We start from the raw sequence: 16,249 nt of genomic DNA on the forward strand, positions 1-16,249 counted from the left end.
ATTATTATTATTATTATTTATTTCTTAGCAGACGCCCTTGTCCAGGGCGACTTACAGTTGTAAACAAAAATACATTTCAAGAATCACAGCACAAGTAATAATACAATTAAGAGCAAATACAATGACTTTGGTTCTAGCAAGTACAAGTATGACAAAATACGATTCAGTAACGGAGCAGATAACAGTGTCAGTGATAGTTACATCAGGATATAATTAAATACAAAATACTACAGATTAAATAACACTTGACAGATTACAGTACTCTAAAGTACAGGATTAAGTGCAGTAAAATAGGGGGCAGATAAGAGCAAGTAAAGCGCATTTAAGGAAGAGTGTCCATAGGGAAAAAAAAGAGGAGTTCTACAGGAGCTGTCTGAAGAGGTGAGTCTTGAGGAGGCGCCGGAAGGTGGTCAGGGACTGGGCAGTCCTGACATCTGTAGGAAGGTCATTCCACCACTGCGGGGCGAGGGTGGAGAAGGAGCTGGCTCTGGAGGCAGGGGAGCGTAGAGGAGGTAGAGCCAGTCTTCTAGTGCAGGAGGAGCAGAGAGGTCGAGTGGAGGTGTAGGGAGAGATGAGGGTCTGAAGGTAGCTGGGTGCAGTCTGGTCAAGGCATCTGTAGGCTAGTACAAGAGTCTTGAACTGGATGCGAGCGGTGATCGAGACCCAGTAGAGTGAGCGGAGCAGTGGAGTTGCGTGGGAGAAGCGAGGCAGAGAGAACACCAGGTGAGCAGCGGAGTTCTGGATGAACTGGAGCGGACGGGTGGCGGACGCAGGGAGGCCAGCCAGGAGGGAGTTGCAGTAGTCTAGGCGGGAGAGTACCAGGGCCTGGACCAGGAGCTGGGTTGCGTAGTTGGTGAGGAAGGGTCGGATTCTTCAGATGTTACTCAGGAAGAATCGGCAAGTGCGTGCCAGAGTGGAGATGTGCTGGGAATAAGAGAGGCAGGGGTCCAGGGTGACTCCGAGGTTCTTAGCTGAGGAGGAGGGAGAGAGTGTGGTAGATTCCAGAGGAACAGAGATAGAGAGATCAGAGGAGGGGGAGGAGCAAAAGAACAGGAGGTCAGATTTAGAGAGGTTGAGTTTGAGGTGATGCAAGTGCTTCCAGGAGGAGATAGCAGACAGACAGTTAGAGCTACGGGAGGGGATGGTGAAGTCAGAGGTGGGGAAGGGTAGGAAAATCTGAGCATCATCAGCATAGAAATGGTATGAGAAACCATAGGATGCGAGGAGGGGGCCCAGGGAGCGGGTGTAGAGAGAGAACAGGAGAGGACCCAAGACTGACCCTTGGGGGACTCCTGTGGAGAGAGGGCGAGGTGTGGAGGTTGCTCCACGCCAGGTTACCTGGTAAATGCGGTTGGAGAGGTAGGAGGAGAACCAGGCCAGAGCAGTGCCAGAGATTCCCAGGTCATTCCCAGGTCACTCGTTTCTTGATATTTATAAATGTTGTATACTGTACTGTATATATATATATATATATATATATATATATATATATATATATATATATATATATATATATATATATACAGTAGATGCCGCTTATTAACAACCTCTCAGTTCCCAGCACAAAGTTGTCATTAACCCGAAAGTTGCCAATAAGTGAAAAGCCCCCGTTTTCAAGTGCATTTATATGGAACGATATATATCGTAGTTGTACAAATATGGCACTGAAATACATGTGTTTTAAATGTTAGTGTTCAAAAATGAACATGAGAAACCTGAAATACCCAAACAGAACTGTTTACTTCACGTGTGTGTTAAACACAAAAAAGGGAGTTGGCTTAAATAGTAAGCTACTACACAACGATGTACTACAATTGCCCTTACAATGAGTAAAGCAAACATAAAACTGTCCTCGGTCCGCCAGAAATACGCAGTCGCAAAGTCAGTGTGTTATAAATCATGCAAGTGCGCTTTGTAGCACTGGAAACTAGTAATAAACTGCAAATATCAGAATTCCATTAACATTACAGTCTATGGGATGGGATTGGTTCCTGGGAAAATGTTGTTAATGACCGAAAGTTGTCTTTATCAGGGTTGCTAATAACCGGCTTCTACTGTGTATATTATATTATATTAAACACATGAAACATAATACATGTTGTAATATAATAATAAGTCAAATACATCAGATTTACAGTGTTTCCCATGTTTTAATTAGCTCTTAACAAGTCCCTGTGATTTTTGTTTCTGCTTTTGTCTTTGCCTGGCTGCTGTAAACTGTCTCCGCCCTTTAGACACTAAAAGCCCCTCAGTGACGTCACACACAAAAAAATATATAAAAATATACAATGAGCCAGATTGCAGCAGGGGTGAAGAAACATTTCACGATTCAATCCAGGGAAGCATCCGTAACAAGCACGCCATATTGAAAGCCTGAGCAGATCAAAGGGTGAACGTTGCTGCTTTTGGGGCATTTCATACATGCATTGTGTACTTGCTTCTGTCACCCGGTTGACCCTGGTTCTTTAAAAAGCAGTGTGAAATCGCGTAGCCGACCCACTTGACACCGGGTCGCGACCCGGTTAGAGCATGCCAGTGCGAAAGGGGCTTATGTTACATTTATTCTTTAAAAAATCATAATATATTATGCAATCTTTGCTTAAGTAGAAAGTTTAGTATAAGCTACCACTATATTGAATGCTTAACATGTTTCCTTCCAAAATGTAATATATTGTTAAAAAATGCTTAATAAGAAAGGGAAGTTCTAAATTTAAAAATTCATATTCAAAAACAAAAAAAACATTTTGACAAAAATAAAATAATGATAAAAAGCGATATTTTGCAAGTGTGCTTTATTTGTAAACAGTAAGAAATAGGATGTGCTTGAGTAATTGTACAGTACCGTAGAGAAGTCAAAGATATTGGAATTGTTGTGCAGTAGTAGCATTCATCTAAAAAGGCTGCTTTCAGTTTCTCATAAAAATGAAGCTGATTTGCGGTTAGGACAGTTTTAAAACCCACTATCCTGAATTTGTTTGTCATTTTCTCACCATAACTATTACAGTAAGTACAGACCAGCGTATTTCTGTACAACGATGGGTGATTTTCTTGTCGGTGTGCAGATTAGATGTATTCCCACCTTGAGCTCTAACCCGGATCCTGCACGTCCTGCACGTTTTCCATCTTCAACAACCCTCTTCTTTTTTTCTAACCTCAAGAAACCCAGATTGATGATTATTGCAAATCTGCCATCTTTTTCAAATTATTTATTTTTGGCACAGTGCCGAAATACATACAGCAAAATCATTAAACAAATTTCCTGATATTACAAATTTTCTGAGATAAATTTAGCAGTCACTTATTGCAAATTACTTCTGTGCAAATTATTTTTGGGCCCTTAAGGGAAAAAAATTATAATGAAACAAATTGCCCTTGTTCAAAAAGCTGAGGGTAAAGAATATTGGGAAATGTATTAACTTGCATCCATATTATCGCCTTTGTACTGTATTTTACTGCTGTTTTGGGACTACTGATCTTATGATGCATTTCGAGTTACCATATATGCAGTTTTCGAGTTGCAATAGCGCTCACTTATCAAAGCCATTTCCATGGAGGATTGAAGTGAATGACCAGCGCAAAAAACTTGCATTATTCTGCAGACAAAAGTGGAGATGTTGAAAGTGGTTGATAATACACCGCCATACAAGAAAAAGAAAAAAACTTCAACAATCCTGCAAACACTTTGTCAACCATTGCGAACGTGATACAATAACACAGGCCTATGAGCAGCAAACTGTGGATGCAAGTCGTCAGAGTTTCTGATTTGCTCAATACCCTGATGTTGAGGATGCCTTGCTTTTGTGGTGTAAAAATGCCCATAATCAGAGTGTGCCTGTATCTGGGACCACTATGAAACATAAAGCAGAGAACTTTGCACAGCAGCTGGGGTATGCAGATTTTAAGAGCAGTTAATTTGCAATGTATACTTTTTTAGAAGTTCACTTACAACTGTATTTTCAATACAATTCACATTACTTTTAAATGCATAATACTTTTCATTGTACTGTAATTGAAATTTGATTTCAACATTACTGTAATTTCAATAAAAAACATTAGTTTAGACTCCTCATAATACAAATTACTGAGCCAATTATTTTTTCTGTGGGCCCCTTGAAATTTGTATTAATGACAATTGACTGTATATCCATACATACTTCACTACTGAAGTGTGAAAGAACACACATAAACATACTGTACAATGAGAAATTAAACTGTAGCTCTGAGCTATAGTCACTAAAGGGTTTTTAGTTTCTGTTAAATCATTAGCAATGTTCTTCATTGACATAAAAGAAAATACATGCAATGAATATCATTTAGAGACTTTAATGAAAAAAACTTTAGCATTAGGATGTTGGATGCTCCATGGCTGTGAGCTCTGCGTGCACAGTGAAACAATTTCATACAGAGAAAATATTTCATACAGAGATCACATCACAGGGATGGTATTCAAAGAAGCAAATCTGAATTTGAATACTATTAACCTAGCCCAAATATTGAAAGAAAACAAAAACATACTGTAGAAATGTAATTAAATTGTATTTCTTACTGTCTGTGTACAATGTTAATAAATATATATCCCCTATCCAATTCTCATTAAAATCGAATTTTACAAATTTCTTGATACTTTGAATTTTATAACGGCCAACTTTAGCAGTTGCTTATTGTAAATTACTGCTTTTAATATCAATTCAGTTAACAGAAATGTACTGTTTGTGCAAACATTTTCAATTAAACAACTAGTGTAAAGGATATTGGGATTAGTGTCCAGATTAGTGCCTATGTATTGTATTTTACTGCTGTTTTGGGACTACTGATCCTATGATGCATTTTGAGTTGCCATAGCCAGTTTTTGAGTTGCCATGCTACTCATGCATCCTTTCCATGAAGCCGTGCAAAAAATGTGCATTATCCTGCACCGCTATACAAGAAAAAGAAAGATGATGCTGCAGATTTCAACACTCCCGCAAACACTTTGTCAATGTATCTCTGCGTGTTGTTGGAATATGTATAATTGGGTCCCGAGGATCATGTACAGAGATAGAAACAGCATTCATAACTAACAAATGGTGGTTTATTAAAACCAGTCTGAAAGAAACATGAAATAGCATATAAAAATGCAATTTATACAGCTATGTTCTCTGACTTTAGGTCCCTGATCATCTGCTTCTAGTTTCCAAAACTTCCACTGACAGCCTCATAAAATTAGTCTTCACAAAATGCCTAAATAATAACACCTTCAAGCAACTGTATAAAGCTACAATTTAAACTTGTCCCTTTTTAACATTAACATGGCCCCAGACACATTCCTAACTGTATTTTAATAAATTGTTCCATTCTTAGCTGGGGTTCCTTCCACCCCTTAAGCATATTGAACCAGAAGTAATGTTTTAACAAGGCTACACAGTCTATGTGCAGCCCTGGCCACATGTTCAACAAGAACAATGAAAAACACTTTCCAACCACTCGTTCTGATTTCTGAAGAAACATGAAATAGCAAATAAAAAATGCAATTTATACAACTATGTTCTTTGACTCCAGGACTCCAGAAGATGTTGCTTCTAGTTTCTAAAACTTCCTCTGATGGCCTATGTGGCAAAGTGCCCCGCCCCTGTGTGCATTTGTGTGTTCTGTGTATGTATGTATGCGTGCGTATGTTAATGTTGGTGTATAGGCATTGGTACACGGGATATAAGCGGTCTGTGTTTCACGTGTGTGTAAATTGTATATTTGTAGTTAGGCACGGGGATGGCACATCACATCACGTGCAAGTAAAAAGTAATATGTGAGCACGGGGAATTGCACTTTAATTAATTCACGTGCAGTTGTACCGAGATTCCAATTGAATGATTGACTAGCAATCGAATCTCGGTACAACTGCATAAAAGCTGCATGTTTTCACTCACTGGTGGTTAGGTTTTCGGTGAGTGGAGAACGGGATAGGAGACGGAGGTAGTAATTGTTAGTAAAATAAGTAGTAAAAGAAACTCACCGTGTTTGTTTGTCTCCGTGCACCGTTTGTTAAGTGTAGTACGTTTTGTATGTCTGTTTATTTTGGCGTATAGTGCCGTGTCCAGTGTTTTTGTCTGTTCCAACCTTTTATTTTCTGTTCTGTTTATTAAATGCTGAACGCGATCACGCGCTCAGCCTCACCAAAACCCCAAGTCTCTGTCTGTTTGTGTTCCTGTTTCTGGTCTGACGCCACCCACTCCGGCCGTCTTTGTGACACGTGGTGTCCTGCGTGGGATCGACAGCGCCTCCAGGACTCAGGCCAGAGCAGGAACCGCAGTTTTGGATTTAAAAAAAAAATTAAAAAAAATAAAAAAAAATGGCAGAAGACGCCATCAAAGTGCGGGACTGGATGCTGGAAAATGCTGGGCTGGAGGCCCAGTCTATACCAGTAGTCGTCCAGTTCCTGCAGTTTATGGACAGAGAGCGATGGGAGGCATATGCGAGGGAACAGACCGTAAGCACCTGGGAGGAAGGTGTGGGGTTGGTCCTCAGCTACCTGGAGGCAGTTATAAGTGGAACAGCAGCCCAGGTAGCAGGTCCACCAGCAGAGGAAGAATGCCTGCTGTCCCCGTCTCCACCAGCAGAGGAAGAATGCCTGCTGGTTTTGCCTCCACAGCCCAAGCGGGAGGAGCCCGAACGTCCTACGCCTGAGTGGGAGGAGCCCGAACGTCCTACGCCTGAGTGGGAGGAGCCCGAACGTCCTACGCCTGAGTGGGAGGAGCCCGAACGTCCACAGCCCAACAGGGAGGAGTCGGTGCGTCCACAGCCCAACAGGGAGGAGTCGGTGCGTCCACAGCCCAACAGGGAGGAGTCGGGGCGTCCACAGCCCAACAGGGAGGAGTCGGGGCGTCCACAGCCCAAAAGGGAGGAGTCGGTGCGTCCACGGCCCGAGAGGGAGGAGTCGGTGCGTCCACGGCCCGAGAGGGAGGAGTTGGTGCGTCCACGGCCCGGAGGGGAGGAGCCGGTGCGTCCTAGGTCCGGAGGGGAGGAGCCGGTGCGTCCTAGGTCCGGAGGAGAGGAGCCGGTGCGTCCTGTGTCCGGAGGGGAGAAGCTGAAGGCCCAAACCCCTATTTTTTTTTGGGAGGGACGAGGGCGTGAAGCTCAGGCTCCACAGCAGCCGCTGTTTTTGCTGCTGAAGGGAGCCCAGCGGAGACGCCCGCCACCAGCCCTACCCCCGCTGTCGGAGGAGCCGGCAGCGCCACCAGCCCTACCCCCGCTGTCGGAGGAGCCGGCAGCGCCAACAGCTCTACCCCCGCTGTCGGAGGAGCTGCCTCTGCCTCCACCACCCGAGGGAGAGGAGCTGGAGCTGCCTCTGCCTCCACCACCGCCAGGAGCAGAGGAGCTGGAGCTACCTCTGCCTCCACCACCGCCAGGAGCAGAGGAGCTGGAGCTGCCTCTGCCTCCACCACTGCCAGGAGCAGAGGAGCTGGAGCTACCTCTGCCTCCACCACCGCCAGGAGCAGAGGAGCTGGAGCTGCCTCTGCCTCCACCACTGCCAGGAGCAGAGGAGCTGGAGCTACCTCTGCCTCCGCCACCGCCCGGAGCAGAGGAGCAGGAGCTGCCTCTGCTGCCCGTACCTCCACAGGGAGTACGGTGGCCGGAGCCCCAGAAAGGGGAGCTGCCGGCCACGAAGAAGGGGGACGAGGTCTGGAGACCACTTTCCCCAGCAGCAGTTTCGCGGCAGGAGTTCTTGTGGCCGGAGCCCCACAGGAGGGAGCTGCCGACTACGAAGAAGGGGGAGGTCGGGGGACCACCTGCCCCCGCAGCTTTTTCGCTGCAGGACGGGACCAGCATGCTGTCAGCCGTGCCACTACCGGCAGGGGTGCTGACAGCATGGCCAGCATTGGGCCCACTGAAGCCTCCCTTCCCAGCCCGAGACTTTGTCCTGGACTGCTGGATATTTAAGGGGGGAGGTGGCCGTTGAGGCCATGTGTGCTGCGCACAAGGGGGGGTATATGTGGCAAAGTGCCCCGCCCCTGTGTGCATTTGTGTGTTCTGTGTATGTATGTATGCGTGCGTATGTTAATGTTGGTGTATAGGCATTGGTACACGGGATATAAGCGGTCTGTGTTTCACGTGTGTGTAAATTGTATATTTGTAGTTAGGCACGGGGATGGCACATCACATCACGTGCAAGTAAAAAGTAATATGTGAGCACGGGGAATTGCACTTTAATTAATTCACGTGCAGTTGTACCGAGATTCCAATTGAATGATTGACTAGCAATCGAATCTCGGTACAACTGCATAAACTGCATGTTTTCACTCACTGGTGGTTAGGTGTTCGGTGAGTGGAGAACGGGATAGGAGACGGAGGTAGTAATTGTTAGTAAAATAAGTAGTAAAAGAAACTCACCGTGTTTGTTTGTCTCCGTGCACCGTTTGTTAAGTGTAGTACGTTTTGTATGTCTGTTTATTTTGGCGTATAGTGCCGTGTCCAGTGTTTTTGTCTGTTCCAACCTTTTATTTTCTGTTCTGTTTATTAAATGCTGAACGCGATCACGCGCTCAGCCTCACCAAAACCCCAAGTCTCTGTCTGTTTGTGTTCCTGTTTCTGGTCTGACGCCACCCACTCCGGCCGTCTTTGTGACAGCCTACTACTGTACTTTCTGCACTCAAGTTAGAATGACTGCAGCACCAAGAACCTTACGTAGTCTTTTAGTGTAGATTGCAAGTTCAAGAGTCTCTGAGTCCTGCTTACACAATGTATACTTTTACAAACCTCATTTACAATTGCATTTTCAATAACATGCACAATACTATTTTAAATGTTTAATACTTTTCATTGGATAGTTGCCACCTCTGAGACACACACACACAAAAATGGCTAGAAATTCCTATTAATGACAGTTGACTGTAAGTGTTAGGGTAAAATAAATAAGGCAATGGCAACAAAAAACAAAAAGTGCCAGTCAAGAACATGTTGTGACCGCTGTTCCATTCTACCCCAGACTTATTCCCTTGTAGTCTTTTGTACTTCCAGTTAGTACAGAACTGTTGCACTGCCAGTGTAGCGTGTGCACGTCATTGCTTACTGAAGTTTGACATACCAGCATTTACAAGGTAGACCACTGCCATCAGGAAGATAACTATAAAAAGAGCCACAGCATCAAGACATGCTTTTGGGTCTACTATAAGTATTTAGACCAATCAGAAAAGTATTAAAACATTGCTAACAAGTCCTAAAATTGCAGTCCTGCAAATTCTGTCTCAATTTATCTTTCTTTGTTTGGAAGTATAAGTATGTGTTTTTGGCAAGCTTTCGATAAGTCATATCAAAGATTATACAGAGGTTAACACAGTGCAAGGTATTACCTGCTGTTTTGGGTGTTGGCAACAGTGAAGCGTGGTTTGCCAAATGACTAAGAAAACGTCAACAGTACATTCATATTTTGCTGGTATCTATTTATATTGCCTGCAGCCAGTCTGACAGATGCAGCTATATTATAAGTCAGTTCCATTTGCAGAGGGGAAAAAAAAAAAAACATAACCAGGGTTTGCTCTTTCCTCAGAGGCTCAATATATTTTGGAAAAAAGGAAGAAAAAAACAGGATAAGAATGCAATTATTCTGAGCCTACTGACAGGCCCATAGCTTTTCCTTCTAGGCTTTGCTGCTTTGACCGTCAATGAGGGGCTCGGGGGACTAAGGGGCAGATTGAAAAAGTAGAAGCAGACAGATGGTTATTTGTAATCATTATGTAAATGTAAATCCTATAAAGATGGGTTTCTAGAGCCTGGGAGGCTGTTATAGAAGTGGGATTGTGGGAGAAGTGTGGCACCTATAGTAATTTGGACCCCTTCAAATAGCTTGCTTGCATTATGTTTTCTCTAAAATGAACAACATTTTAACAGAAATTTATGGATTTAATCCTGTTTCCCTTCCACTGCCCTGAGTTAATGGACACTGGTGACCGGGTCCCTGGATTTTGGCCTAGTCTGGCAGGTGCTGTTTGCTGGTGGCACTTGCTCGCCATGGTAGCAGGGACCTTTACTCAACTGTGGCAGGTGCTCTGCCTGCAAGGGTTTCTAACGCTTGCACTGCAAGCCTTGATCCATGCCATCTTTGTGCACATGGTTGTTTGACTCAACTTCTTACTTCTCATTTTTCTAGATCTGTGTTTATTTTACAGTAAAATGTATGCCACTAATGACTAGCAGGAGCTGGTAATGGTATTGTAGCAGTGGGGCCTCATCATCCCGCCCCGCCAAGTAGAAATTGTGTGAAATGGTGCAGTGATGTTTCACTAGAGAGGAAATTTTCTGATTAAAAGTAGTAAAATATAATATTAGTTCTGTAAGGATATTTTTCTATAGAAATGCTAATTACTTTTCTAGTAATTATTACTGCTGCCCAGTTACAGTGGTGTTGTTGAAAGAAAAAAGAATTCTGAAAAAATAATTTGCATTTTCATTCACTATGTTTTTTTCTTGATCACCCCAGCTGTACAATTACACACTACATGCACCTAATTTTCTGTATTGTGCACCTTTTTCAATGAAGCAGCAATATTTTTTCCCCTTTTTAAAATGCTGCGAACAATTACGCAATTCTTAAGTAGATGCAGCAGACAGCTACACCACGCCTTCACCCATAGTTTATTTACGATGTATACACATTTCACAGGAGCCATTTTCAGCCTGACCAGGGGGTAAAGTAATAGGGTTACAAAGACTTGAATTATCAGGATTTCTTTTTTACACATCATCATCAAAAAACAATGGAAATTCTCAAGAACCTGGAATATGAACTGCTTTTTTATTAATCTGTATTAACTTTATAGGCTTTAGTTTGTGCTATCCTTTGTGAGTGGTTTAATTTATGTAGCACATAAAAACAGCATTTACTGTAACAGCTCTTGGATAATTGGTCTTAAAGCTTTTTTAAAAAAATACACAACACAAGGCCCACTTGTGAGGATTTGGTGAACTGGGAATCATTTCAGCACACAGGGGCCTGTTAGCTAGGCCTAATCCCTCTTTACACTACTGGGATTTGCATAAGAACCTGGCAAGTAGCTCTTAATTTAGTTTTCAAACAGACCTTTTTTTTTTTTTTTAACAGTCTGACGCCAGTCCTCAGTGCCACTGATTGTGAGTAGTAAGCTTGTGATTTAGTCAGAATTCTCTAGTCTTGGTTGCAACTTTTATCTGCCCTTGCAAAATCTTTTAAGGCCCTCCTGGAGGGACTAGCTGTCGGGAAAATTTGTAAGGCAGACTGACATTGTTCACTGTGGGCGCAGGTTTTCCAAAACATGTGTGTAATAATCATGGCACAGCTACTTTACAGTATCCCTGCTCTGGTAGCACTCTTTCAACACCAGTTTGGTTTATAAAAAAAACGGAATGCATTATTTATGTCAAATCCATTTCAGTAGAAATACAAGAATACTATGTAGTATCAGGAGGGGACTGGGGTTAAGAGAATAGTTTAAGAAAAGGACTGGAGCAGTGGATATCAATCTCTTTGTATTTGCATCTGATGCATGAAACAAAATGTACATATATGATAGCAGGATGTATGAACCTAAGCCTGGAGACCCAATGTGGCCCTCAGACCTGCCCCCCTACCCCCTGACCTCTCATACCCCTTCTCCACTAGCACGGTACGCTACGGGTACGGGTGGTTCTCCACTGGCTATTTGTCGAGCCGAGCGAGAACCGTGAAACTGGCCTCACAAGACATCTGAATCTGGCTGCGAGCCGAGCCGAACCAGGGGCGAGGTTAACGATTTTCATCATTACGTTGCATCAGTCAGTACACTCCTGAAAGAAAAACAACAAACATGCTGGGAAGCGACTGTGATCAGAGAAAAGTACAGCCTTGGGACGATGAGGAAATGCAGGCTGTAGTTTCTCTGTGGGCAGATAGAAGTGTTCAGGAAGATTTGGAGTCGTGCATCAGAAATGAGAAAGTTTATGCCCACATTTCTGGCGATTTGAAGCAAATGGACATAAACCGCAGGTCCGGTACACTTAACTCACACTCAAAAGCACAAAATTCTACCACATTTCTCATCCATGACCTTTATTATATTAATATAAATAAAAAAAATGGAGAAAATAAAACAATTTTAAATTTATTTACAAAAATATAGTCAAACATACTGTACAGCTGTACCATACATATAACTATGGCTCCCGTTGTGCTCGCACAGCTTTTAACTAGAAAAAACAACAACTGTTCTTAAACGGGATATCTTTGGCAAGTCATATTTTTAAGACCTTCCTTTTTCCCCTTCAACAGAACTAACTGAACTTCAGTAAGTCGATATAATCAGTAAAATTTGTGGATTATGAAGACATTCCTAAATATATTTACAAAATATAGCGATACAAGATACAGCTGTACCGTTGGTCTATTCATTTTTGAACACCATTTGTTTGCACATCTTTTAGCAAACTGAGTTAATTAATAACAATAATTAATAACAACTGTCTTTCGTTGCGTGTGATGTCAGTAGAACGACTTGGCTCTGCAGTGGAAAAACAACCCAGACTCTCCTTAACCGCACAGGTTACGGCCCCGGCGTGGCTTGGTTGTACAATGGAAAAGAGGCATAGGCCGTTGTGCCCAGGCCACTGGCATATTGTCTTATACTGATACAAATTATATGTGTACCTTAAACACCAACATGTTCAGGAGATTGTTCATATTCTATTCCTATTTGGCTAATGGTTAAAATTTACTTTTTTCTCCACTATTTTATTTTAAAAATGCTCTGTCTGATTTGCTATCAGCTCAGTTCTGTCCCTTCATGGGCCCACTGTAGACAGATGCTTGTTGCTGCCATTTAGTGAGGTAGATTTGACACTTTTGTGTACATCGGGTATCAATATGGTATTGTATGGAAGGGTAATAAATACATAAATAATGAGGTCTCTATTAAATGACTGATCCTATTTCAGTTTTGAGAGTCTTGGGAATCGTGTGTGAATACAGTAGATGGATCACCCATAGTTCTTTGATTTACGATTTGGAGGTCTATTGTCTTTTGTGCAAGATGCTTGATACTGTACTTGCCTTCTCACAGCTTCAAGAGGAACTTTCAGGGCTGCAATGCAGACAAAACATCCTATTTGCTGTTCATGAGCTTTGATTCCTGATGCCTATTTTTCTTATTGTTTTTGCAGTGCTGCGGGATGATTTCCGACAGAACCCCACCGATGTTGTTGTGGCTGCTGGAGAACCAGCAATTTTGGAATGCCAGCCCCCACGTGGTCACCCTGAACCAACCATTTACTGGAAAAAAGACAAAGTGCGCATTGATGATAAAGAAGACAGGATCACAGTAAGTACATGCAGTATATTTAATTTTAATTGTAGCCCTGTATTCACCCAGCTTACTGAAGATGACAGATGCTTTTTTCACATACATAAAAAACAAGACTGTCTTAATGAAGCTCAGTGGATAAATAACATCTGAAAAGAAGGTTAAAATGATTATTTAACTTCGCTTTGAGTTATATGTCAAGAGGCACAGATTAAAAGAGCTAAAAAGACACACACATTAAGACACAATATTCTGAAATTCACAAAACAGTTCCCTCAAGGGCATCCATTACACCAACATATTTTACATATATTCTCCATATAAGTGCAGGTATTTTGTATAAGCATGTATCATTACATCTGACCATAATGACATTTTGAGTATTCTTTTATTTCTGCATCACATTATATCACATACAAAGTATATCACTAATGGAGCGCATTAATATATCTCTACAGGGTAATGACCCCATTGGCAGTGGACAACCTACAATTGTCTTTAAAATAGTAAAGCAGCTTTAAAAAGGTCTACCAGCCTTATAATTAAACTGTCACACAATAAAAGTTTCAGTATGCTAACAGAGAACAAGGGGTGGAACTGTTTTTTAAGGGCCCTCATTCAAAATGGGGAACCTTATATACTGATTTATGTCTGTCACAATAATGGGTGAACACTATAACTGCTTTGAATTTTCTCTGCCTTGAATCATCCACTCCTATTCTCCCATAGACAATTCCAATTATATGTGGGTGTGATGTGACTGGTGATTTTATACACATTTTAACTTATATATTAATGCTGTCCACAATTATGAGGACCTTCTGTCTGTATGTGCATCGGTTTTCAATACAAATTTAACAAAGAGCTTAAGGCAAAATGCAAATGCACATGTTATTCATATATTTTTAAATAACAGATCAGAGGTGGAAAGCTGATGATCTCCAACACCAGAAAGAGTGATGCAGGCATGTACATCTGCGTAGGGACCAACATGGTGGGAGAAAGAGACAGTGAAACTGCACAACTAACAGTGTTTGGTAAGAAATCTAAGGGAATCTAAAGTTCCTCTCCATGAATTGTGGTATTCTCAGAAACAAGGTTGTTCATCATGGCTGCAAGTTTTCCTTGACAAGGCATTTAATTCCAGTCTTGCTAGGCCTGCGATGATTGAAAAAGACAGGTTAACTACACGATTGTGCTTCATAATGCACGTAAATGTAACCATTTAATTGTGTGACAAATCTGCTTCCATTAACAAATATTAAAAGGTATGTTGAACTGCTACAGTATTAATCTTCAAATGTCTTCTTAAATGAAAATGAATTGGCTTTGTTATGAATGTAAAAGGCCTTATTCACATGTTGCTCCTTGTTTCTACACATAATGCATACTGATTTAAACATAACTTTAGATTGCAATAGAAACCCACAGCATCAAAACACATGTAGTATTTTTGTGTCAAGTGCAGCAGGAATCCTGATGCACATGTTTCATGGCTTTTAAATGTAGATGGCTTTAATACAATGAAGCCTGTTGTGTATGATCACAAAGCCCTTTAAAACAGATTGCATAGTTTCTGGGAGGCTTCTCTCTCTCCAGTCCTTTTGCAGTAGAACGGAAGATGTTCTGCAGACCATCACAGCAGCATGTATATTGTACTGGACATACTGAGAGGGCTTTTAGGCCTGTTACAACTTTAGGCCATAAATCCTAATTTGCAGCCAACTTTAATTTAATTTAATTGAAAGCTTGTTTCTTTAACATATTTTTTCTATTTGTCCCCTTGGCAGGATGACAGAGGTTTGAGGCTCAGAGACAGTGGAAGGGGCAAAATAATGATCTTTATTAAACAAAAAATAGTCAAATAAATAGGCACAAGGGCCCAAACAAAAGGTTTAAACAAAATACAGAAATGTAGGCTGGGCATTCGCCTTCACTACAGTTTCTTTCTCAAAACTAAACAGCACAGCACACCAACAAACAAACTCACCCCAAAAAAACACCTCTCCCTAACAAAGGGTTTCAGCTGTCTTTTCTGGTCTGTGGCTGGAGCCCAATTAACTAATAATTAACAATTAAACACTTAAGGCTCCAGCCACATTCTCACATGCACTTTACAGGGAGGAATTTAACCCCCTCCCTGCCAATCCAAAACAAACCAAGAATCACAAAAACATAATAAAAACAGTAAAAACAACAACAATAACAAAACACAAATTTATAGGGGCGAGCTAGCACCCCATCACAGTCCCCTCTACAGCATTTTCTTAAATCTGTACATAAAACAAAAGAAAACAAACAATTCTTACAAAATAACATCTCAATAGTTTGCAAGGGGTCAAGTTAAAATCTTTTTGTAAGCCCTATTTAAATGGTTACCAAAAGGATCACCATTAGGATCAATTGATTAGCGCAATGACAATGCTGCAGCTAAATTCCATTCTAAAGGTTTATTGCTTTAGTTTTTTATAAAATATATACTGCACATTTTCAAACTCTTAGTTTAAAAATATATCTTGGTAGACTAAATGCCTTCATAATAAAATGACTGAATATCACATTACTGGACTGTGTATAATTAAACTGGTTAATAGACTATTGATTTTTTATTATGTAATTTAGTTAGTATTTCCTTAAAATAGTCCAGTTTAACTCTGTAAATATCCCAAATCATTTAAAATAAATTTAACCCAATGATGGAAATGTCAATCAATACACTTATTGGTCTTGAAGGATACAGTTGTGAGGATCTCCTGGCATTTGCATATTTGAGAATTATAAAGTGAATTAAAACCCAGTAAACTGAATTGATTGGCACTGAAAAGAATAGAAAGAGTTCACAATGTACTTATCAACAAAATAATAAAAAGTGTATCTAAGCACTGCACACACAGGCTGTTTCAAGACATCAGTGGGAAAAACAATAAGATAACAATAACAGGGGCATATGTTTATCTTTTAGATGAAAG

General features: G+C 41.3%; 1 protein-coding gene across 9 annotated transcripts in view; it reads left to right on the forward strand.

Annotated features, from left to right (window-relative positions):
* Positions 1 to 16,249, forward strand: part of LOC117405606 (roundabout homolog 2) — a 714,952-nt gene that overhangs the window by 589,030 nt on the left and 109,673 nt on the right. For all 9 annotated transcript variants that reach the window (XM_059031304.1, XM_059031303.1, XM_059031309.1 and 6 more), the window contains 2 exons: positions 13,141 to 13,298; positions 14,197 to 14,317. In XM_059031304.1, the coding sequence (XP_058887287.1) occupies positions 13,141 to 13,298; positions 14,197 to 14,317 (279 nt within the window). The remainder of the gene's footprint in view (positions 1 to 13,140; positions 13,299 to 14,196; positions 14,318 to 16,249) is intronic.

The sequence above is a fragment of the Acipenser ruthenus genome, chromosome 9 (genome assembly GCF_902713425.1).
Source record: "Acipenser ruthenus chromosome 9, fAciRut3.2 maternal haplotype, whole genome shotgun sequence".
Lineage (NCBI taxonomy): Eukaryota > Metazoa > Chordata > Actinopteri > Acipenseriformes > Acipenseridae > Acipenser > Acipenser ruthenus.